Source organism: Malus sylvestris, chromosome 10 (genome assembly GCF_916048215.2).
Source record: "Malus sylvestris chromosome 10, drMalSylv7.2, whole genome shotgun sequence".
Classification (NCBI taxonomy): Eukaryota; Viridiplantae; Streptophyta; class Magnoliopsida; order Rosales; family Rosaceae; genus Malus; species Malus sylvestris.
The window spans coordinates 36,307,137-36,333,141 of NC_062269.1; the positions used below are offsets into that span (position 1 = coordinate 36,307,137).

The following is a 26,005-nucleotide window of genomic DNA, read 5'->3' on the forward strand; positions in this document are numbered from 1 at the left end:
CTATGTAATTTACCCATATATATATTTATTTTTTTTGACACGTAACATACATGATCAAAGTTTTCCAAAAAAAACAAAAAAAACATATATGATCAAAGAGATAGAGAGACACAAATAATTATACCGGCGCTAAGGAATCTTACAGTTACGACGCTTGAGCTAAGATCATCTCCAATAAAGAGGCTAAAGCTCCAAAATTCAAAAAATAGTTTGAAATTCCAAAAAAATAATCTTCAATAAATGATTGAGAAGCCTGGGCTATAATTCTACGAGCCCAATAAGCCATTATTTGACTCAAGGCGCATTAGGTTGGCCAAGTGTAGGCCACCTCTCCGCCCTTTTTAGGACAACTTTTATGATGCAATAATTAATTTAAATTCAACGACTATATATAAAAACATTCAACGGTAGTTTCATTAAATTAATCAACAAATTCAAAGTATAAACTTAAAATTAATAAATTATTGAAGAGATTATATTTAACTCCTTCGGTTGGAGATGGTGTATAAGTATGGTATGACATTGTTTATTTAAAAATAATTTTTTGCAAAACTTAATCTGGACAGGTCTATGTTTAGCCCCTTTTATTGGAGATGACCTCATAGCCTAAGAATTAGTATGTAATGATTGGAGACTTGTTCCACTAGAGCTTTTGAATTAAATAATTGAAAATTAAATTACAAAATAAACAAGAATGTGTAAAAAGAAAGAAAAAAATGACACACCCCGACCGAGATCGAGGCATGCTGGCCGTCACGTGAGGGTGACGTAACTATGTGCATAGTGCGGAAGCAATTAAGATAAGAAATATACGAATAAATTAAAACTGAAAGCTACTAATGTGCACTAATAAACAGGAAGTGCTAGGAGTGAGATACAAGTGTAAATACTCCTATTCAGAGCATAGAAAACCAGGTGCAGTCCAGTAGGACAAGTACTAATTATACAGTACTATAAGATGTCCTACAATTATTTTAATATGTTAGAACCGCCGGAATCCTCGTACGCCACCAACGGCAGTTACCGAAAACCTGAAGGGGCGCAAAACAGAAAATATGAGTGGGCAAAAGCAAATGTTTTACAAAATCATTTTATTTCTCAACAGTTCTAACCCCTCGCCATAAAACATGTATAATTTTTCCAGAAATAGAATATAATCATATGCATAAATATATAAGTAAACATATCCATTCAAATCATGCTTTACATATTCATAATCATAAGTATGCCATGCCAAGATGCAAATAGAATAAGTAATTCAGGTGAGAATAATTGCATGGAAGTTAACATATTAGCCGGAACCTCTGCATAAGTCTGTACGGCTGAATTCATAACTCATTAGTCAATCTAGCTGGAGTCACTACTATGATTTATACGGCACTACACTGCACATAAGTCGAAACCACTAAAAAGGGGTCTGTACGACAAGACTAGGTGTAATATAATTATGCTCAATATTACTCTCTCATGATAGCTGGGCGATAAATCGATAGTCACCTACGAGTCGGAACCACCTATGATGGTCTGTACGATAGGACTGTGCACCTAAATTGGATCCAATATGAGCATATGGTGCGGGATGTGACATTATAATAACAGGCTTGTGCCATATCTCTGGCTAATCATTAACACCCTAGGTGGAGGTTTATGAGCTTAATGCTTCTCAAATAATCACAACCTTAATCACATTCACAATTCATAACTCACTTGAGCTTACCTGAGCGTCCACAGCACCACAATTATACATATGCATCATATACTAATTCATATACGAAATATAAATTTAGATGCATGGCATTCAAGGCATACTTTCATTTAAACGCATTTTCTGGGAAAATGTCAAGTATATAAATATATACTGAAAACCAAAAACCCACTCACTGGTATGTCGAAGGGTCGTAGCCCCTGAGTCGCCCTTGACTACGCTCGTCTTCGGGATAAGCCTCCCCTATATGCGAAATAACTATAAAAATGTTATTTAAAGCACATAGACAAAACTAGCTAATAACTTCTCATACAATGCTCAAATGGGGTGTTTGAATATACCAACGTGATCTACACAACCTCACGAACATCCCCATATTTTTAGAAAAATTTTCTGATCACCCACGCACCGGCCAAGGCACGGCCAGACGCGCCGCCCACGCGCGGGCACGTGCCAGGCACACTGACGGTAACAGTGACGCTGTTAGGAATATTCCGTTAAAAGTAACGGAAACCGTTAAAACTAACCAACGCCGATAGGAATATTCTGTCAAAGTTGACGGAATATTCCGTCATCCCTAACCTCAGAACTCTGGCAACCGTCGTCAGTTCCAGAAACTGGGAATTTTTTTAAACCTTGATATCTCACTGGTTTTCAACCAAATTTCATGAAACCAGTACCAAATTGAAGCTCTTAACTTATAGAACATTTCCTTACCTATTTAAAGCCCCAATGATCATGGAATCTAGCCAGAGAAATTCGAGGAAAATCGGCCAAACTTGAAACTGACGATCCCGATGTCCAAATCGCTTGGTTTTTCTTCTCCGAGCTTCGTGAGGGCCTTTTAAAGCTCCTTGTGAGCTTAAAATCCAATGAAACCTTCACATTTACGTGTGCATGAACAGTGCACCAAATCGGAGGTTAGAGTTCTCAGGGTTTTTGAGGTTTTTAGGTCCTAAAAATGGTACGAATTGACTCAGGAGCTTATAGGGAACAAGAACCTTACCTTTTTAACGTTGATATGTGCGTGAATGGTGAACTTGACATTTGTCCATACAAGGTTGACGGAAACAGGAGAAAATCGAGAGGGATGAGAGAGAGAATGCACGGGAAGGAGAGAGAGATGGAGTGAAAGTGTGTATGTGTGTGTGGCACACATGGTCCTCAACCAAAACCAAATAAACACAATAATTCCTAAGTGTTCCAAAAACTTAGGAAAATTTAGAATTTGTCCAAATAAAACCTCACCCATAAAACCACACAAAAACATCCAAGGGTAAATAAGTAATCTCACGCCTAGAATTATAATATTTTAGGACGGGCTGTGACAATCTACCCTCCTTATAAAATTCCGTCCTCGAAATTACATACAACCAATACATCCACAAATAATCATAAAACAAGCGTGGATACATCTCTCTCATCCCATCCTCTGTCTCTCAAGTAGCTTTTTCCACTGAATGATTTCTCCATAATACTTTCACCAAACACACTGTCTTATTCCTTAGCTCTTTATCTTTCCAATCCAAAATAGTCACTAGTTCCTTGTCGTAAGTCAAATCCAAATTAATTTCCAAAGTTTGAGGAGGAATCATTGTGAAGGATCTGAGACATAATGTCGAAGCATCGAAACATGAAATACGTCATGCACTTTGGACAACTCTGGAGGCAACTCAAGCCTATAAGCAACCTCATCGACTTGCTCGGTGATCATATATGGTCCAATGTACCTAGGACTCAACTTGCCTTTCTTTCCAAATCGTACAACACTTTTCCAAGGTGATAGCTTCAGAAATACCCAATCACCTACATTATACATCCGGTCAGTGGCATGCTTGTCTGCTAAGCCCTTTTGTCGATCATGGGCCGCTTTCATATTAGACTTAATTACCTGAACATTTTGAGTAGTCTCGTCAACAAACTCAGGGCTCACTAAAACTCTTTCGCCAACCTCTGACTAACATAATGGTGTATGACAAGATTTCCCGTAAAGTGCCTTAAATGGTGCCATACCAATGCTCGAATGGTAACTGTTGTTGTAGGCGAACTCTATCAAATCCAAACAATCATGCCAACCATCGCCAAACTGAAGTACTGAAGATCTCAGCATATCCTCCAATGTCTGAATAGTCTTATCAGATTGTCCATCTGTTTGAAGGTGATATGTTGTACTATAAAGTAATCTCGTACCAAGAGCTTCCTGAAATGCTACCCAGAACTTGGAAGTAAATCTAGGGTCCCGATCCGAGATAATATTAACTGGAACGCCATGGTACTTCACAATCTTCGATATGAATAACTTAGCTAATCGGCTTAACGAATTTTTTCCCTCACTGGAATAAAATGTGCTGACTTAGTAAGCCGATCAACTATCACCCAAATGTCGTCATAACCATTATGTGTACGAGAAAGCTTGTACACAAAATTCATGGTAATATTTTCCCACTTCCACTGTGGAATGGAAAGCGGCTGCATCAACCCAAACAGCTTCTTCCTTTCAGCTTTAACCTGTTGGCAAATGGCACATCTACTCACATATTCGGCAATTTCCCTTTACAAACATAATTTATTATTTAAATTTAAAAACTACAACAACTTAAATTTAAAAAATTACAACTTATGTTTAAAAATTACAACTTAAATTTAAAAACTACAAATTAAATTTAAAAACTACAACAACTTAAATTTATAGGGAAAAAAATGAGATTTTTTAAATATTTTTTTACAAATTTTGGCCGAAAAAAAATTCAAATTCAAATCCAACGGCTAGTTAACGTCAGCTAGCCGTTGAATTTGAATTTTTTTTTTTGGCTATAAAGAGGATGGATAGTGGGCTATAATTCACACACCTTTGAATTCAATATATTTCAATTCAATTTCTTTCAATGAATTCCAACTTTGGATCCTCTTCGAATTCCAACTAGGGTCTTCATCCAATTCCGAATTGGAAGAAAAATGGGCTCAAATGAGACAAGATGATGAGGAGTCTGATGAAGAAGATGAAGCATGGCGCAACACACAATATGTGGCAACTATGGTTGTGGCCATGGTGTGTCAGCCAACTGAGGAACAACCTCAATGGGATGGCTCTGTTGCTGGTCGCTCTTGAAAACCATGAAACAGAGTGATGACGCATGCCAATCTGATAACAACTACTTCAACCCTAACTCGGTGTACACAAAGTGGGTGACACTTGTTCAAGCAATTTCAAACCCTAAACATGACGCCGAAAAGTGTTTTACCTTACACCAAGAGGCATACCGAAAAAATGTTGAGAGAGCTTTTGGTGTTCTACAATTACGGTGAAAGATCATCAAGGAATCGACAAGAGGGTGGAGTCGAGAAAATTTGGATTCCATCATGACGTCTTGCATCATATTACACAACATGATTGTGGAGGATGAGCGAGATGGGTATATTGATGGAGAGTTCGATGACGACCAAGAGGATCCAAATAGGTCAAGAAGGGCTTGTGCAAAAATATATGATGGGCCTAATTTGCCTTTCAATCCAAGAACTAGTAGTATCTCTATAAATGAGTACATGAGGCACTATAAGATGATACGTTCCTGTGTCACAAACAAGTACCTACAACAGGATCTTGTTGTACATCTTTGGGCCAAAAGAAGCATGGAGTAGGCGTTTAAGTTTTATGTTGTTAAATATTTTTAAAAATGTTATTTAAGTTTCATGTTGTTAAATGTTTTTTTTAATGTTGGTTAATGTTTTTTAATGTTGTTATATGTTACTTAATTTAATTTAATGTTGTATAATGACTTAGGAAGTTATAGGAAAAAAAATAGAATTTAAAAAAAATATGAAACAAATTTTGTAAAATAGAAGTTATAGGAAAATTTTTTTGTAAACAAAAAAAATTCAAAAATAATGGCTAGCTGACGTCAACTAGTTGTTGTATTTAAAATTTTGACCTACCATTCTTGTCGAATATAACCGACAAAAGTAATGCACAATGCTGTCGGTTATATCCGACATGAATACTCAAAATGTTGGCCCAGCCCGGGGCTAGCTGGCTCATTTGGGCCAGCTGGTTGGCCTTTGGGCCCTTTTTTGTCAATTTGGGCCCACGAGCCTTTTGGCTTAAGGCCATCTCCAACCGATGGCTAGCCAGAGGGCTCGTTTTAGTCCTCTGGCCCTCCAAAATATTAATATTTTAATGAACAATATATAGCCATATTTGCCTCTGTCTCCAATAGAAAGCCAAAGGGCCAGATGACTCGTTTTAGCCCTGTCACAAAAAACCGTCTCCAACCGAGGGCCAAACATAATTTATTATTTAAAAACTACAACTTAAATGTTGTTTAACTTTCATGTTGTTAAATGTTTTTTTTTTATGTTGTATAATTTTTATGTTGGTTAATGCTATTTAATGTTGTTTCATATTGTTTAATGTTGTTTCATGTTACTTAATTTAATTTAATGTTGTATAATGGTTTATGAAGTTATAGGAAAAAAATAGAATTAAAAAAAAATACGTAACAAATTTTGTGAAATATAAGTTATAGGAAAAAAAATAGAATTTAAAATAAAATGAAACAAATTTTGTGAAATAGAAGTTATAGGAAAAAATGGAATTAAAAAAAAAATGAAACAAATTTTGTAAAATAAAAGTTATAGGAAAAAAAATAGAATTTAAAAAAAATATGAAAAATAGAAGTTATAGGAAAAATTTTGTAAATAAAAAAAAAATAATAAAAAAATTCAAAGCATTCCTGTCAGTTATAACCGATAGGAATACATTCGTATTATTTAGTATAAATGTATTACTGTCGGTCATAACCGACAGAAAATCCGACACATTTAAAAAAAATCTGGCTAGCCCGGGGCTGGCTGGCTGAACGTGGCCAGCCCTCTGGCCTAACCCTTGGTTGAAGACAATTTTCGGGCTATTTTCGGCCCTCTGGACCCTTCGTTTGGAGATGGTAATATCTCGACCCACCTTTTGGCTAGATGTCCCCATCGTTTTCAGACTCTCGACCCACCTTTTCTCTACCTGGCTCCTGCTCTCCCCGTCTCCCTCCTCGCCTCATTAAGGAACAAACGATAATTCATGTGGAATATACTACCTAACAAAAGTTGGGGATTAAGCTATTTGCGTTATTTGATTATATTGTGGGTTATTGGTTAGAAAATTACTGAATTTTGTGTTGTTTGTGTGATTGTGTTTTCCATTAGGTTTGTTCTACGCAAATATCCTGGTTTCAATTTTTCTTATGCTTTTTATTGTCGGGTAGTTCTTTCAAATAAGTTTTAGCTCTATTATTCTGTAATTATTTGGAGTTTGATGTAATTTGTGTACTGTTGCAAGTGATTACCAAAAAATCACTTTTGAGTGCACAGGTAGGGAATAGTCCTTACTTCCTTGCTTTAAATCCTAACTAATGTATCATACGTAATGGTTCAATTGAGTTGTGTTTTTTGCAGGATGAGGATCTGTGCAGACTGATGGACTTGGTATTGCTTGGGGGAGCAACATGTCAGGACTTAAATTATTTCCAAGTATTATCCAGTTTATAATATGGTGGAATAAATATTGGATGCCTGATGAGCAAAAGAAACAGAGGTATGTATGTCTTCTTATTAACAAGTACTCAATGACGCTTGCTTCCATGTTGATTGGTCTTTCTGCTCTATCTTTCTACTATTTTAGTGATTGGTCATCGTGTGAATTTAGATATGAATGTGCATTTTTAAGTTATAGAACATTACAAATTATAAATGTAGGGTTAAAGTAGGTTTGGCTCTTCAAGACTCCAGCAAAGTGGGGGAAATAACACGGTGTTCTTACGAAAATGGTTGCCTGAAAATTAACATAAATGGATCTCACACAACTCTTTAGACATGATAAGCCTATTGTAGGAGTATGCAAGTCCAGAAAATTAATGTAGACATGAAAAAATCACTATTCAGATGATTGTTCGATGAAATGAATATAAACACACACACACAAATGAAGCGAGCAAGGTGTGGAAATTTTAGATTTACAACTACAAAAGATAAAGAAGTTCCCTTAGAGCAAATTAAATGAAATTGAAAGAAAGAAGCACTATGAATATTTGAGATATAAGTGATAATGGTGGTTGGGGTGTTAAAAATTGCATGTGCCTTTCTGTTTTGATTGAAATGGTTGAAGAAAATGTGCTATACATGCATAGGTACCCATTTCTATACACTTTTCGACGATCTTATAAATATTTTCCTATATTTATGCTTATTGTTCTCTCAGTTAACAATTCAGCAGAAGAAGGTGTATATTTCCGTCAACCTTTATTCATATTTGTCGCCTAAACATTTTTATATTCTTTACTTTAAGTTTGATACATACGTGCACTCATTTTTAACTAACCAAATGTATATTTTACTTTCAGATTTATAGCAAAATGAGCTTACCTCCGATCCACATTTTGAAACCTTTTCAGTTGAACAAGAAGTTTGGAGTTTCTGTTTTGCATGTAAAGCTTCAATTTTCATATCAAGTTTTCGTTTTTCTTTTGAATGAGAGAAGAAGCTGTAATTTGGGTTTATAATTTTTCCCATTGCAGATTTACGAAGTTGGACCGAACTTTTAAAATATACTTCAGGATTTGGAAAAAAAAAATGTTGCTTTTGCTACATCAGGTTCTGAATTGCCCATACCATTTTTCTAATTAGAGAATATCAAGCACAATCCTTTTAGTATACATAAAGTTTCCTTCTGCTTCGTTTTTTTTTTTTGTTTTTGTGATTTTATTGTATTGTATTATGTAAGAATGCATGTTTTACTCAAGAGTTACGTATAAATTTTAGGTTTTTGTCCACATCTGATTGAAATATTTGTTCACATTCTAGACATGTTACATGTTATACAATGAGTATGGCTATGCAGCATCAATGAGGTTCCAATTCTTAGCTTCACAACGCGGGTGCATAGAACAGTTCACGGTAAGCAAGTCATCGGTACAAAACTATTACGCATGTTAGTATGTGTGGAGAAACGATCACCTACTTTTAATTTTGCTTACATTTCTATTTCAACTTATTTTCTGGTTGAGCTGCTATGATATATCTCCTTAGAGTGTCGTTCTGTTTTTTTATTAATTCTCACTAATTTGTCGTTACGCTTTAAGATTAATGTTTCAATAAGGTTATGTTTTCTGCGGAAGTAGGGTTTGCGCAGGGTGATGTTGTTCGCTCCCTAAATCCGCCATGGCGCCTTGTGGGCAAGCCGGGGATTTACTTCACATACGAGATTGGTGGGTGCGGGCGTGCCACTACTAGATGCCGCTAGTAGACGGGATTTGAATGATTGAGGTTGCGCCTTTTGACTTCAAATCAAGAGATTGTGCCATTTGAGTGGGAGTTGCTCAAATTAAGGTTCTTTGTTTGCCTTAAAAATAAGGACTTTACTTATATGGAGAGATAGAACAATATGTAAATGACAAGGTTGCTTGGAAATATAAATGACAGAGGAAAGTGACTAAAATTGCAGATTGCTTGTAATTTATATGGCTGGAAATGAGTACAAAAAAGCTACAAATGAGATCGATACCGCAAGTGAGCAGCAGAGTTAATAAGCTAGATAAAAGAAGGCTTTTGGCAAATCTGGTTTGAGCAGAGTTTGTGCTTTTGTTTGTTTGTTTGAGTGTCCATAATCCTTGTGCATCTGCTCCTTTTTATAGAGGTCTGGAGGAAACCCTCCTGCTGAGGTTTTGTACTTGCCCGAAAGAAGCTTGGGCAGCTTGTATTGTGAAATGTTTAGAATAAGCAAGTTTGAATCTCCACCACATATCTCCACCACTTGTAATAAATTAATAATAAAAAGAAGCAAGCTGTCTTCTTCACATGCCTCCTGCAAGAATGTCTGAATGCTTTTCCAATCTACTTGAAGGCATACACATCTCCACCACCCAAACGAATTGGAGAAACAATATTATAATGTCCAACCCTTCCACTTGCATCTAAATATCCTTCCAAGTTAGCTTTCTTGCATATTAATCCTCCAAATGCCATATTTTACCCAAATTGCCCAAATAAGTAAAAATGGGTATATTTTGAGTGCAAACAGATGTAGTTGCTATTCCTTAGGGAGCACCATCCCAGGGCTTTACGTATTCATCATACAAGCGTGATCCAGTTTATAACATGGTGGGATGAATATTAGGTGCGTGATGAGCAAAAGAAGCAGAGGTAACAAGGAGTCATCATGTTAATAGTGATTGATGGCCATGTTTAGCTCCTAATTTCTCTAATGAATATTCAATTACAATAAAATGCAGTATTATATAGTAAATCAGTTCCCATTTTTTTTTTGCCACTAAACTTTATTTTCCATTTTTCTTAGGAAGAAAGATTTTTGTTGAGCTTTTGAGCTTTTGAGCATAATCTTAGACTAGTGGTGGTAAGAATGGAGAATCCTAACTTCTTTGTGGTGGGAATCGATGGTTCAAATGCAGCATTCAGGCCAATTGATAAGAGCAGGGGTCAAAATGCAGAGCAAGTGACATGTGGTTCAGACAATCCTCTAAATCAGGTTTAATTTTGTCTCAAATATGCATAAATCATTGCCCTATGGTAAATTTTGAGTTGAGCTTTGATAAGAGTTACCTTATCACTGAGAGATTGTGTTGCACCACCTCATTTTCTACTTATGCCACAAGCAGAGGTGGAGCCACGGTGGGGTCAATGGGGTCGCACGACCTCTTGGAAGCCATGGAAATAACCTTAGAGGTCCCTTGGAGCTGCTGGTGCGACCTCTCGGAGCTGCACACCACATGTTCGACAGAATGTCTGAAAGAAGAAGGCAGCCTTGCAGGTTGAAGAAGAAGGAGGCGCCACGCGCGGGCCTTTTTTTTTAAAACAACCTGGGCAAAACGACGTCGTTTTGGCCCAAGGAATTATTTTTAAATGACCTGGCCAAAACGACGTCGTTTTGGCTCAAGCAATTTTTTTTTAAAATGACCTGGCCAAAACGACGTCGTTTTGGGCCAGGTCTGAAAAGAAAAAAAAAAGCAGCTCTCCTTCTTCTTTCATAGATCCGACTCCCCCATTCCAAAACCCCTAATTTTCTTTTGTTTTCTCCTCCCCCAACCCTAAGTTCCAAACTCAATCCCCCCCCCCAACCCTTAACTCCATCTTCTCCCTTGCTGCCGCCATTGAGGTGCCTTTGTGCTGTCGTCGTCATCGATGTGGTAGTGGTGCCGCGCCATCTACTCTCTTTGTATTGCTCATTGACATTGTTATTGTGAAATTTCACAATTCAAGTAAGTTCTAAACCCTATGTATAATGTATGATATATTTAATTTAATTGAAACCTAATTCATATTTATTTTGATTATATTGGTGGTTTGTTTATATTGTGAGTTTTTATTTTCATTATTTTGTATATGTAGAATATATTTAATTTAATTGAAATCCAATTCATATTTATTTTGATTATGTTGATGGTTTGTTTATATTGTGAGTATTTATTTTGAATATTTTGTATATGTAGAATTATTATGGAACGGTTGTCATCATCGGGTTCGAGTAGTTCGAATAATGTTGATAGTTCAAATACTGTTGGTAGTTCAAGAACTCCAAGTTCAAGACAAAATCAGTTAGATGGTGTTTTGGGTAATCTTCAAGCGGATCCTGGTAAGAATTCAAATGATAGATTATGATGCTAATATGAGAGATGAGGTCCGAAGATCATATCTACAAAAAGGATCTTGTCAACCTAGAGGTCATAATTTCCCAATAACTAATATGTCGGGAATTAATTGACGCTTCATTCCCCAATGGTTTGATGAGTTTGATTGGTTGGAGTATAGTATATCTAAAGATGCGGCATTTTGTCTCTATTGCTATCTCTTTAAAACCAATTTTGAATAGGTGGGTAGTGAAGCTTTCACTAGAGATGGATTTAAAACTTGGAAGAAGGGAGAGAAAGATTTAAGATGCATGTTGGACCGGTTGGGAGTGTTCATAATAAGGCTAGAGAAGCTGCTACAAATTTGATGAATCAAGCTACACATATTGAAACGGCAGTGAGCAAACACTCTGACCAAGCTCGTAAGGTTTATCGCACATGCTTGAATGCATCAATCAAGTGCACTAAGTTTTTATTGCGACAAGGTCTTGCTTTTCGTGGCCATGATGAAAGTGCCACTTCAAGCAATAGGGGAAATTACTTGGAGCTATTGCAATTCCTTGCAGATAATGATGATAAAGTTAGAGAAGTTGTGATGGAAAATGCTCTGGGAAATCTCAAATTACTAGCTCATTCCATTCAAAAAGAAATTCTGAATTCATATTCCCTTGAAACACTTGATGCTATCATGGATGGTCTAAAAGATAGATTCTTTTCAATATTGGTGGATAAAGCACGTGATGTGTCGGTGAAAGAGCAAATGGCTATGGTGTTGCGTTATGTGGATGACAATGTGCATGTAATTGAAAGATTTGTGGGTATCCAACATGTTACCGACACTACTTCAAGTTCACTAAAGGATGCTATTGACACATTCTTTTCTCGCAACGGTTTGAGCATTTCCAAGCTACGAGGACAAGGTTATGATGGTGCTAGCAATATGAGAGGTGAGTTGAATGGCCTTAAAACAAAGATATTGAGAGAACAACCTTGTGCATATTATGGTCATTGCTTTGCTCATCAACTTCAACTAGCTCTTGTTGCCGTAGCAAAGAAGAATATAGACATTGCCTATTTTTTTGCAACGGCTAATAATGTGGTTAATCATGTTGGAGCATCTTGTAAGCGGCGTGATTTACTTAGATAACAACTTCAAGAAGAGCTTGTGATAGTTTTTGAAAATGATTGTCTTATAACGGGGCAAGGCTTAAATCAAGAAACAAGTCTCAAACGTGCCGGTGACACACGATGGAACTCACATTATGGTACCTTGATTAGCATCATTTCCATGTTTACATCTGTGGTTCATGTGCTTCAAATGGTTATTGATGATAATCCCAATGAAAGTGCGGGTGATGCAAATAAGTTAATGAGAGAAATACGTATTTTTGAGTTTGTGTTTCACATTTTCTTGATGAAAGTCATATTGGGACTCACAAATGATTTGTCACAAGCATTGCAAAGGAAAGATCAAGAAATTGTGAATGCAATGGCTTTAGTGAAATCATGCAGGGAAAAACTACATTGGATGAGGAATAATGGGTTCGATGCATTGGTTGATGAAGTATCTTCTTTTTGTGAAAAACATCATATTGATGTTCCTAACATGGATGAGGCATTTATACTTCCAAGGAGGTCAAGGCATAATGCTCCAATAAGGACAAATCGTCATCATTATCGTGTGGAGCTCTTTATTTATGTCATTGATGAGCAAATTACGGAGTTAGAGGATCACTTTAATGAGGTAAATACTGAGTTGCTTATTTGTTTGGCATGTTTGAGTCTGAAAGATTCATTTGTAGCTTTTGATAAGCCAAAGTTACTTTGTCTTGCTCAATTTTATCCCCAAGACTTTTCAGATGAGGATCGTTTGGCACTTGAAGATCAACTTGAGATTTATATTCATTATGTGCGTTCCAGTAGTGATTTCTCTCAATTGGAAGGGATTGGTGATCTTGCAAAAAAAAAAATGGTGGAGACAAGGATGCATCAAGTATTCAATTATGTATATTTGTTCATTACATTGTCTTTAGTTTTACCAGTTGCAACTGCTTCAGTGGAGAGAGCATTTTCTGTCATGAATATTGTTAAGGGTCCACTTAGGAACAAAATGGGAGATCAATGGTTGAGTGATATCTTGCTTGTTTATATTGAGAGAGATATTTTTGCTTGTATTGAAAATGAAGCTATAATGCTTCGTTTTCAAAATATGAAACCTCGTCGTGGACAATTATAGCTTGTAATATTGTTTCCATTATGAATTATGAATGCAAGTACTAATATGTTTTTCCATCCTAAATTTTTATTTGGACTTTTACACTAAGACGCCTTGTGGAAAGATTCTTGGCTCCGCCACTGGCCACAAGGAATCAAGATTCAATTTTGAGTCTCCGTGTAGGTGCATTTTAGGACTCAATTAAATAATCATGACTTTCAAATCCATATGAAAACTCATCATGTTAATTGTATATAGCTGATACTTAGAAATTTGCTCTTTTGGTTGTACATAGGCTCGTAATGTAAAGTCAATAGAATATAAATGCAAATTGAAAGATTTATTTTACCATGTGAATTCATCTGCTTTGATTGTTTTTTAAATTATTTAGAAATGGATGTGTTAAATTATGGTTATAGTTTCAAAACCCGCAACGGAGCACATGCTTTTGGCTAGTATGTTAACTAAAGTAGACTACGTCACCTTATTCACATCTCTCTTTATCCTTCTAGTCCTTAATTTTTTTTAGTTTTGTTCATTATAAAGGTTGAAAAAAAATAAAAACTAAAAGAATGATCGTAAATTATTTTCCTTTCCATTGTCCGTAAGAAATACATCGATTTATTTTACGAATCGACTTAAGTGATTTCTAATATAACAATCTCTTTTTCAATCCACTCTACAGGAATATAATGCTTGGAGTTAAAGTTTTCGAACCCAGAAAATGGCCAATTGTTATAGACGGTAACTACTAACTAGTAAAAATGCTTGTACGTTGTTGCGGAACTTGAATGCATCCGCCTTAACCACATAAATAAGACACATTTAACCTAAAAAAAAATCAACATAATCATGAACGAACAAGAGGGATAGATGAGTGAACGGTGTCGGTAAGATAAGCAGTTTGGCTTTTATATAACCGAGCTGATTACAAAAGATACAGTTGCGAAAAATGCTTTATTTCCCTGAGAAACAGAAGCAACATGCATTTAACACTTGTATTGCCTTTCAAGTTAAGATGGCAAAATATATGTCCTGCAGGCCAGACACGTGTTTTAACAGCTAAACAAAAAAGCAAAAAAAGTGGGTTATTCTTGTGTTAGCAGCTAATGTTTCAAGCATATGTTCAAAGCAAAAAAGATGCAGGATGCCTGTTTCCATAAGTCACAGAAGAAACAGAAGGAAGATGCAGTCCATACATATTTTGCTTATGTAGTTAAGGTGGCAAAATATGTCCTGCAGGCCAGACACCTGTTTTAGCAGTTAACAAAAAACATAAAAACTGTTTTGTTGTCGTTTCAGCAAGTAAGTTTTCAAGCACACATGTTCAAAGGCAAAAAACATGGAGAGCGGCTTTGTAGCAGCTGATAACAGAGACTGCGGGCATTCATTTTTTCCATGGGCGGACATCTTCAAGACTATAGCAAAAAACATAAATCATAGTTTAGAAAACACTGGTACGACATATGTTAAGTAGGTGTGCGTGCGAAAAACAAATTGTAATATACCTATCTTTGATTTTTTTGGCTTGAAACTTTGTTCTAAGTGCGCCTATCGACTCTTTGTCTGCGGGCTTAATCTTAGGGACAACCAAATTGTGGAATTCTCTAGCAATTCTAGCACAATTGGTTGTCTCTGTTTGCTCGTTGCGAGGTTTTTTGCTATGAATAAAGGTATAATTTATAAGGTCAGAGATAAACGTGATAGGCATGGAAAAGAGTGTGAAAGAGTGGTGCGAAAAGATTGGCTAACAATTTTTGATAAGCGACAAACCACATACGTATACCTAAGATAAACAAGCATATTCATTAAGATTTACACATGAGATGATAATTGAGAGGATAACTTAACTTGTCAGATTTGTCTGCTTGATCAAGGAACAACGCTCTCTTTGAAGTCTTGGTAGGTGCAACTGATTGGGGTTCTTGATCTAGTTGTTGGGAAGGTGTCAATGGGGTGAGGGTCACTTTACTCATAATTTGTTTTCATATGGTAGCAGCAGACGTTTGTGGCTTGATTAAGGTAATCGCTAGGTTCGAGGGCAGTTGATCTTGAAGCAGTCCATAAATGATGAAGTACGTTTTTCGGAAGTCACTGTTTTGATTCCCAAAAGAAAGCTGAAATCTCTTTGCCTCGCCAACCAAATTTTTCAGAGTCGGTGGCACCACGAAGGGATCCTTATATCTGTACTTTATCACCAAGTGTTGCAAAAAACACGAAGTATCTTTTCGGCATGCCTTCCTATCATGAGGAAGTTGTGTTGATTCGTGCTATCTTCCACAATAAGATTGATTTTGAGCCTATGCAAGGGTTGGATATTTTTATGTCAGGCAACCATTACTGCTAATACCAATCCGAAACTACAGATTGCCAAAAACATCTCAATAAAAAATTAAGACAAAAAAACAATCTCCCTATAGACATCACAAAAATTGAAAACAAAGTTTACCCAAATGAAAATCTCACATTTCTCTTTTTTTTCCAGATGGGATACACAATGAATGCAAAGCCATGGTAGAACCCGTGCTCGAGTCAAATATATAGACAGTCAAATAATCCTCTGGATTTTAGCACAACTTACAAAATTAGATAAACATAAATTCCAATTTAATCTTTTTCTACGCATTTTTTTCTTGCAACACTGTCGGGTACCGAACACCACCAAAATTGACCTCACCGACACACAAATAAGCACAGTGAGAGTGTGTGGGGGCATATATAAAGCTCCAGAAATGGATTCAATCTGCTACTCTTAAGAACACTCAAGCAACCAAATCCCTAATTACTCAAGCAACCGAATTCAATATTTCTCAACAAATTAAACGCAAATAAATACAAAAAATTATAAAAATCAAATGAAAATAATAAAGCTGCAAAACTAAGCAGAAGAAGTTCAAGATCCGATTGAAAAAAGTAGCAAGAATATACCTTTTCAAATCGAAGGGATCCATGGATCCCAAACTAATAAACACATGTAAATACTTGAATAAAGAATCCCCTAAAATCTGCAGCAACCAACAACCAAAATGTATACCCCACACATGTTTCAGCCCAACCCCTTTATAATCATCAAGGACACTCACATTAAACTCCATCAAAATGACTTTGGAAACACCAAATACCCCCTTGGAAAGCCTTGAATTGAATATTTAACAACTCAATGCACCACTGTGGATAACCCAGCATACAACAAATTATTTAAACAGTTTCAACCACAAATGTAAGGAGTGAGAATAGTGAAACACATATATGATGTACACTTTCCTCCCGTTGTTTACAAAAAATGCACTACATTAATAAATCACTTTTCGGATTCAATGTCTTTTATCCAGACCTCTTGACCTCTTAGGTGATTTTTACTGGAGCCAACTTTCTAAATTAACCTAATTATGCAACAATGCTACATGCTTGCAAACCCCATATATAAGCCAACAGTTTGTCGTCAATTACTGTAACCACTACCTTTAGAATGGTAACTTGACCAAAAGAAGTGTGGGTTTGTTACGAAAGTGACTGTGGAGAGCTTTTTAACATTGGGAATTAACTTCTTAGAAAAACACAAAATAATACCATAATCCAGTGGATTCGCGTTATATATAATCCATTTCTTTGACAAAATAACAAATGTAGGAAAACAGTGATGCCCCTTAGCAATTTTTGCGTTAATTTCGCATGCAGTGATGAGGGTTCGATGGCCTGACATCTATGGCAAGTCCAACAATTGGAACTCCAAATATAAAGACGCTTTCTTTACAAAAACAACTTCCAATAAAAATCCATGAGTGTTCCAAAACTTTTATCAACCAAACACATTTCCATCCATATGTACATCAGAGTGAATTCAAGCGGTTGTAGATTGGGTCATGAAGTATAAAGATAAACTGAAAGACATTATTCAGTATAGCAAAATTAACGATTGATAAACACAAAAAAAGTAGTTTCATAACACATGCACACCGATCTCTCTATTAAGTGCAAAGACATATGTAACGCCAGTTTCGTCAGGCATTAAATCTTGTTGTTGCACAAAAGATTATAGGTATAAAAACATCATTAGTCATCAATTTAATAATTGCAAGAAATTCAAAAATGACTAAGCAACTTAATATAACAGTTAGATGTAAAACATGTACAAAAGAAAATTACCATGGTTCGGGTAATCTATTTAACAAACCATGCTCATTGCACTCAAACGATCCAGAAGTTTTATTGACAGCTTTATGGCAGGACGCGCACAACTTGTACCACCAACCCCTAGTCAAATCGAATCCAAGGATAGTCGCTTGACATGCGAAACTTGCATTCTGTTATGGAATCACAGGGTTTTTAAATAATGAAAGACATTTAACCATCACCTTGTAAACATGGAATATAAATGAATAAAGAAACAAAGCAAGAGATAACCAAGGAAGATGCACCACTAAAATTCTATTATTAAAAAGATGCGATTTTTGTTAACAGGTTGGTGATAAGAGAATAACTTGTGTAACGCAGGATCAAGCAGAAGCAACTCATCAATCATTTGGACTCATAATTAGGACCGACAACATGGCCCGTATACATCTCAGCTGAGGTGGGCAGGATTTGAACATGCGATCTTAGATGCTTAAACTTGTTTCGTGTATGTTTAGGCTGAGAAAGATAAACCGAAGAAATATAAATGCCAAAGTTATTAAAGAAGGGTTGTCGATTTACTTTTGTTTGTATTGGGAGAGCTATGGAATGTCCGGATTGAAAACAAAAACGATCGATCCCGTGCTTCCAAGAACAGGGTTTCCTATAGATAACACATAACAATAAAAAAATTGAAGCTTAAAGCAGCTAAATAAAGCACGTTGGGGTATAACCTTGGTATTGTTTTACTTTGAGGCTTGTTAAAGCAACAAATACGGGTGATAAAACTGATTGTATTTTGCTGTCCTCAAAACTTGTTGCAGCCTCTCCCCATAAGGTGATCCTAACTGTTTCGCCCCTGTAAGTAATAAAAAAGGCGATTTTTTATACGTCATAAATATGGTGCCACATATGTAAATTGTAATCAGAACTTAAGGCAAACAAAAATTACCTGAAATTTTGCAGGATAAAATTTCTCTTCTTCGCAATTCTTGCGTTTTGGACAGTGACCTCTTCAGCCGGCTGCATAGTCATCAAGCAATCAAATACATTTGCAAATGATATTTAGTGGTGGGAATGATTGCACACCGAAGCCAACAAAAAAATTATAATGATGATTTCAGATTTTGGTGCAGCACTTAAAACTAAATTTGTTACCTATAAGCTTAGCATCATTGTCGATTCTTTTATGAAGCTGATCAAACTTAATGAAATTGAACCACTGCTTAGGGATCTCCTGCTTTGTTTTGTTAATGGGAACGATTGCGGTTTTCCTATTTAATTCAACCTCAACAAGATGAGGGACAACTTTGCTCGATGTCTTGTTGTGAACAATGGGAAATTTACTGATCTTGTATGCATCGCCAACTCTCAGATGCTCCAAAAAAATTGGATGTCTCGAGCGTTCATGATTGCGTGAACTACATCCCCCTATTAGAAGGAGAAAATTAAAATAAGACAGATTACTAAATAAGCGGGAGAACATTTAACGCATGTGGCTTAAGAATCTCATAAACAGTGAGGATAACATAATTGTGGCCACATAGATAGCATTTAAGATCAAATGCAACATAATAGCGGAGATTGCTTTAAGACAGCAATTGAAGCAACCTTGTAAAATCACTTTTAGTTATATTTGTATGGGCAAAAAAAAATAAAACAAATAAAACAAATAAAGAAAAAGAAGAATTGATGGTTTCTACTTAGTTTCATTTGCACGTTTAAAAAATCTTGTTCAAACATAATAAAATATTATCTCTCCAATGAAATGCAAAAAGAGCAAAAGTGTCCATGACACACTCTCAAATTTGTTATTGTAAGAATGAAATTTATCGTAAGCCATGCCATTAAATGGATTTGATTTCTTGTCCATTTGCATGAATCTGTTGGCCCAACATAAAAATTAATGTTGAGGCCCATGATTGAATCCAGTAAAACAATAAACCAAACAAACGTTAATCACGTGGAAGTGATGTATAATTGGACAGCGAAATGCATAGAGCAGTTAGTTCATGAACTTTAGGGCATGTTTGACCAAAAAATTTGTTGTACTAAGAACACTGTGTGCACGCTTGGATACATAAAAACGTTAGCATCTTACGATAACAAAAAAAGGTGTAAACTCTCACCTGTTTATCGACAAACACACAATCAAGATTGAAGTTGAGGATCATCTCCAATGCTTTTTGTGACCCACATCCTGCAAACCCTGATTCAGAGCTTGTTTGTTGGCTGGTATGGCCTCAGACAATGAACTGGCATCATTTCCATCAATCTAGATAGATAAAAAATTCGTAAGCAAATTAAATTGAAAACTGAATAAGGTGATTTATCAAAGTAATGGTGCATTCATATTTAGAAAAATAAACAAAAGGACAAAATAATAACGCAAACTTATATCTTCATGTAAATGTTTTAAAACATCTGTATAAACTATGTTTTTTGTATAACCGTAGGGCATGTCACTATTGTGAGCAATAACAATTTTTAGACATTTTTTTGAGGTGACGCTGGATAACGCAACATATAACTGTCCATGAGAAAAAAACAGGCTGAGACAGATACAGATCGACAATTTTCAAGGATTGTCCTTGCTTTTTGTTGATTGTCATCGCATAACAAATTTTTAGAGGGAATTGTCGCATTCGCAAGGCAAAGGGATATTTATGTTGAGATGATTAAGTAATTATCCTAGGGATATAAATTCTTTCACCGATGTTGCTTCCCGTTATGATTTTTGCTTGTATAATTCTATCGTTTAATTGCATCACAACCAATCGTGTTCCATTACACAACCCAACACTCGGTTTAAATTCTTGATCAACATCACTCGGGTGCCAAATTTCAAAACCAACTTGTGGTGCGACAAAATCAAGTTGGTTCATAAATTCTATTGGATAAAGCACATCTAAATTTTCTAAATTTTCCGTTGAAGAAGACACCGAATCAAAACTAGGATAGGTACAACTTTCACGGGGCACCATACCCAACATAAAATCATTTATTTCAGTGGATGTATCATTCCGTGTCATCATAACAACTCTTTCTTTCAAATATGGCACATCACAAAAATTCGTTTTGAAATTGGCATACACAGCTGAAACCATGGCTTTTATGGGATCTTCATCAAAACGGATAAGGAATTGTTCTGGAATTTGAACTTAAGAGCTTTCTTCATTAGTTGAAGATAAATACTTGGCAGTAGTACCATTGCCAATGTATAATATCCACTTTGCAAAATCAGCGAGTTCTTGTTTTTCCTTTTCGTCCAAACTTGTTTTCGAAATCCTCATGTTTTGCTTCAAAAAGAATATGATTAAATAGGGCCAAAGGTATGAACTCGTCAATGAAGCTTCAAAATGCCAATGACACTTCCGTTTGGAACAACATAAAGAATTTGCCTAAAATCACCTCCGATAAGAATCAACTTAACCCCAAATGGCAATTGGTCAAAACCTAGTTTTGACCCTTTAAGAACATCACAAATGGACCTATCTAGAGTTTCAAAACATCGTTTATGATTCATGGGGGCTTCATCCCAAAGAATGAGAGTAGCTTCAACAATTAGTTTTGCAAGATGAGTCCCTTTTTTAATTTCACAAATCGAACAATATGTATGTTGATAGGAATTTTAATCTAGAGTGAACCGTTCTTCCATCGGGAAGCAAGAGGGAGGCAATCCCATATTGCATTGACGCCCGTTGAAGTAGTAGTCAAGTTAAAGTGATTTACCCTCCGTCAGGTTATTGAAGAAGTGTGAATGCCTAAGTACTTGAATATCATTTTGGATCATGTGACTCCAAAGATAGCATGCCAGATCCATGTGTCAAATGAGGTAACCGCCTCTAACACAATAGTTGGCTTTCTCGATCTTCCGCAAAAACCTCTTTGTCATCCAGTGGGACAGTTCTTCCACTACCAATGCATGCAATCTAATCACCCTATCATGTCCGGAAAGCCACGGTCTTCAGCTTTGTGAAGGAGCCGATCGATATCAGCTTAATTTGGTTCACGGAGGTACTTCTCTTTGTAAATCTGAACAAATGTGTGACATAATTCAACAAGATTATCAAGGCATGTAGACTTAGACATACCATATGTATCATCCATCGCATCAGCTAGGAAGGCATAGGCCAACATTCAAAGTGCAATAATAACCCTTTGATGAGATGAAAAACCAGGGCGGCCTGCTCTGTCCATCTTCTATCGAAAGTATGGACTGATATGTTGGACATCATGAAGTAAATGCTCGAAGACATGACGCCTCATTCGGAAGCGACATCTAAAATCCTTTTATGTGTACACCAAGTTGGAGTTGAAATAGTTCATCATAGTCTCATGCGCCATCTCTCTATTTCGTGGTTTGTAAAAGCGACCAGCAACAGAGCCACCCCATTTAGGTTGTTCTTCAGTTGCCTCACACGCCATGACCCCAACCATTGCTGCCTTATATGTTGTGTTGCGCCATGCTTCATCTTCTTTATCGGACTCCTTAACTTCTCGTCTCATATGCGCCCATTTATCTACCATTCCAGAATTGGATAAGGACCCTCAGTTGGAATGCGAAGAGGATCTAAAGTTTGAATTCATTGCAAGCTTGAATCAAAAGAGATACTAGAGAGGGCAAAGATGAAGGTGTGTGAATTATACCCAATATCCAGCCTATTTATGGACATTGGAAGCTGAAGATAAGAAGTGTCACATGGATAAGAATCCTATCTAAAATTTGCAAAACCAATTACATCTCGACATGTGGCACTCAAAATCCCATCCAAAAAATTATTGAGATTACATATCGGCAAGAAATGTATAGAGTTACTCACTTTAATGACACGTGTTACTCGAGATCATATCTGAAAAAAATTATTGAGATTACATCTCGACAAGAAACCTAGAGAATTACTCACATTAGCAACACATGTCACTTGAAATTTTTTCCAAAAAATTATTGACGACAAGTGGCATTCAAAATATGTCCGAAAACCTTATTTTAATAAGGCAGTTTAATTTAAGTGACCATATTAATTCAATCAAAATAATAAATTATGTTTGGCCCATGGCCCTTTAGCCCCCTCGGTTAGAGATGATTTTTTATCATAAGGCTATGTTTGGCCTATGACCCTTTGACCTCCTCGATTGGAGATGACATGAAATATGGCATATCACTGTTCATTCTAGTAACCATTTCTGTCCCAAGAAACTAGGGGGGGGGGGGGGGGGGGGGGGGGGGCCGTCTGTAAATCACATCGGAATGAAGTTACAACTTTGATTACTTTGTCTTCGGAATCATTGAATCTAAAATTAGCAAAAGAATGTCAAAGTAATACTAAGCAGTACGCATACCTGCAGAAAGAACTGAAATATTTTTCCTTCGAAAATATAGATTTACTGTTGTTCATAACGACTTATGGATTGTAGCTATAAGCAGATATGATAACTCTTTTCTGCTTGTTGCAATTTGGACATCTAAATAATCCTTGGCCTATACAAATATGAAACATTTCTTGCTCTCTGTTCAACTCCAATCTATTTCTTTGTTTTCAAAGTCGTCTTCTAACGGCTGAAGTCTGTTGTGAGCCAGCCTGCCCATCACAGCCATACCTGAAACAAAAAGCCAAAATTTGACGACAAAAAATCGGAAGGAAGTTGATTTCCGCATATCCCTTTGGGACAAAATGCTTGTGCGAAAATCATTTCCCAAAACAAAAAACGCACATCTAAATTTAAGACACTAGAACGCGCCCCTCTTGATGCAAATATCACCTATTGTTCAATCCACGCTATATCGTTTGTGTTCTTTGTGTGATTCGATTTTATGATCTCTATCTCGTTGAACCATTTTCTGCATCAAAATACACAGTTTTCTACTTCTATGTATTACAATGTATAGGTACATGAGTTCAAGATTTTACCTTCTACTACTCTGAAGAAAGCCGACCACCATCCTTCCCTAGGTATATGGTGTTGATTCAGTGTGTCGTCTATATCTTTGTCATGCTTCCCTTCCAAAACTCCCTGAAGTGTTATTACTGCGTCATTTGTTTTCATGAGGATATTGTTTTTGTCTTCAATGTCCATTCCTCGAAGGTCGTTTTGCGAAGAAGTGAGACTAACAGCTAAGGCTAACTGGGCAGCTGCGGCCCAGCGCGAAGAGGCTAACCATCCCCTCTGGCTCTGACCAGCCAGCTGCTTCGTTTGGTCTCTAACCACCTTATTCTGTTCACCTCCAAATACCAGGCCGCGCAAGTACTCAGCATTTGCAGGTCCCGTGCTCTTGACCATCTTGGAGAAGGCACTCTCTTCGTTTGATAGGAGTTTGTCTGGGGAGTCATGTTCCAGGACCTAAATGGAGAGGACGGAAGTTATGAGTTTAAGTACTCGGAAAATTGGTAAAATATTATTGTATGAGCCCAGTACGATATTCCTCTCATAAAATGCACGTGGGAACCGTTGTTACATAGCAGAACCTGCATGCATATCCTGCAAGGGAGGTTATATATGACAGGCGCATACAAGGATTCCTGCTTGCATTAAAGTGAGGGCATATACCTGACCGGCATCCAGAACCAGAATTTGATCACAGTCAATTATGGTATTTAATCTGTGAGCAATAACGAGCATGGTGCACGATTTGAACTCTTCGCGAATTGTTTTCTGGATAAGAGCATCAGTCCCAACGTCGACAGCAGCAGTTGCTTCATCAAGAACAAGAATCTTTGATCTTCGCAGCAATGCTCTAGCAAGACTTAATAGTTGCCTCTGCCCAACGCTAAAGTTTTCACCTCCTTCGGAAACCTTGATGCAATAAAGACAAGTTAAAACTTACTGGTAAATTGTCACTTTTCAATGCTCACTTAAGCAGCTTCAACTTAACAGATGTACTTATACCTCAGCATCCAGACCGAGAGAATTCCGCCTAATGACATCCTTTAGATGTGCCCTCTCTAGAGCTTCCCAAAGGTCAGCGTCGCTATGCTCGCTGAAGGGATCAAGGTTAAACCGCACGGTTCCTAGAAGAGAGATGATGGAAATCAATTAGAATGCTGCATTTTATGTATATAGGTTGAAAATGTCAGCTCCATCAAAGTGCATAGATTGAATAAGTGCATACCTGAAAAAAGAACGGGTGTCTGCGGTATGATACTAAGAACTTTTCGCAAATCCGTCAGTCCAAACTTGGAAACATCACAACTATCTATCAAGATTCTTCCCTTTTCGATTTCTACTATTCTAAACAATGCATTAATCATGCTAGATTTCCCTGCACCAGTTCTTCCGACTATTCCTAGCTTTTCACTCGCAGAAACTGTAAAAGATAATCCGTGCAATACCGGAGGAAGTCCAGGCCTATAACGCAGGACGACATCTTCAAACTCGATTGATCCTGATGATGGCCACCCAGGTTGGGGACGGTTGCTTTCAATTACAGCCGGCGCCTCAGAAGGCAGTTCTATATAGGATCCAACACGCTCAACGGCATTTAAACTATTTTCAGCCAGGCTGGCTGTCCTAAGAACACCGCTCAACAAATTTGTGATATTTAAAGTATAAGTGAGAAGCAGACCCATTGTAGATGCAAATGCTACTTTGTCTTCTGCTCTTCCGTTTTGCATGACAGCAAAGCTTGCTATCAACCAAATCATCAGACCTCCGAGCGTTTCCAACCTAATCGTAAGCCAGCGATTTGAACTCATATTCACAAGGGTAAATCTGATGCTCTTATCCATGGACCTTCCGCTAATGTTGGCCATCCGATCATACGCTTTGTAGGCGCGAATGGTTGACAAACCATTCAATGCTTCTCCAAATTGTGCATAAACTGGAGATCTGCTAATGGAATCCAAGCGTTTCACTTCACGGGATGTGCTCTGTAAAACGCATAGATAAGTATTAACATTTTATGCCGAATGATGATACTAAATAAATGGAAGAACTAATAAAGATCGATACTATATATCAAACTTACCTGATAAAAAAGATAGGCTGCATAGAACAAAATCAGAAGTGGCATTATGGCCCAGAGGGATATTGTGCTCACAATGCCTATGAGCACAAAAGTTGCAAAGAGCTGCCACACTTGACCCATAAACATGTTCACAACCATTGCTACACCGCGATCTATGTCACCCAGATCTTTCGCAAACCTATTGATTATCCGTCCTGTTGGATTAGTGTGGAAGAATACCATTGGAGCTCTCATTATAGCATTAAGCAGAGCATCGTGCAATCTTCTGGCTGCACGAAGGCTTGATGTGATTAACCAAACAGAGTTTGTCAGTGTCACTGTTACCTGAGTCAAGCAAATTCAGATTTAAGTATTTTATGGAAGAACTGAATAAAATGTTG

General features: G+C 36.8%; 1 protein-coding gene, 1 long non-coding RNA gene and 1 pseudogene across 10 annotated transcripts in view; 1 reads left to right on the forward strand and 2 right to left on the reverse strand.

The window, feature by feature from the left end:
* The window catches only part of LOC126585862 (ABC transporter C family member 12-like), a 55,494-nt gene that overhangs the window by 17,038 nt on the left and 12,451 nt on the right, over window positions 1-26,005 (reverse strand). The window contains exons 22-27 of one of the 3 annotated variants that reach the window (XM_050250419.1): window positions 25,626-25,949; window positions 24,771-25,527; window positions 24,548-24,669; window positions 24,209-24,454; window positions 23,572-24,001; window positions 23,004-23,260 (exon numbers count right to left, since the gene is read on the reverse strand). In XM_050250419.1, the coding sequence (XP_050106376.1) occupies window positions 23,175-23,260; window positions 23,572-24,001; window positions 24,209-24,454; window positions 24,548-24,669; window positions 24,771-25,527; window positions 25,626-25,949 (1,965 nt within the window). In that variant the 3' untranslated portion in view covers window positions 23,004-23,174. Of the gene's footprint in view, window positions 1-23,003; window positions 23,261-23,571; window positions 24,002-24,208; window positions 24,455-24,547; window positions 24,670-24,770; window positions 25,528-25,625; window positions 25,950-26,005 lie in introns of those variants that run through there. The other 2 variants (XM_050250421.1, XM_050250423.1) reach the window with 2 other exon arrangements.
* On the forward strand, window positions 6,829-11,037 carry LOC126585874 (uncharacterized). 7 transcript variants are annotated; one of them, XR_007610681.1, is made up of 6 exons: window positions 6,829-7,286; window positions 8,092-8,175; window positions 8,266-8,659; window positions 9,768-9,889; window positions 10,044-10,232; window positions 10,363-11,037. It is a non-coding gene; the product is annotated as an uncharacterized LOC126585874 (long non-coding RNA). The 7 variants fall into 7 exon arrangements; XR_007610678.1 differs by having other exon boundaries at window positions 6,829-8,175; XR_007610677.1 differs by having other exon boundaries at window positions 8,092-8,659.
* On the reverse strand, window positions 18,262-22,048 carry LOC126586453 (uncharacterized; annotated as a pseudogene).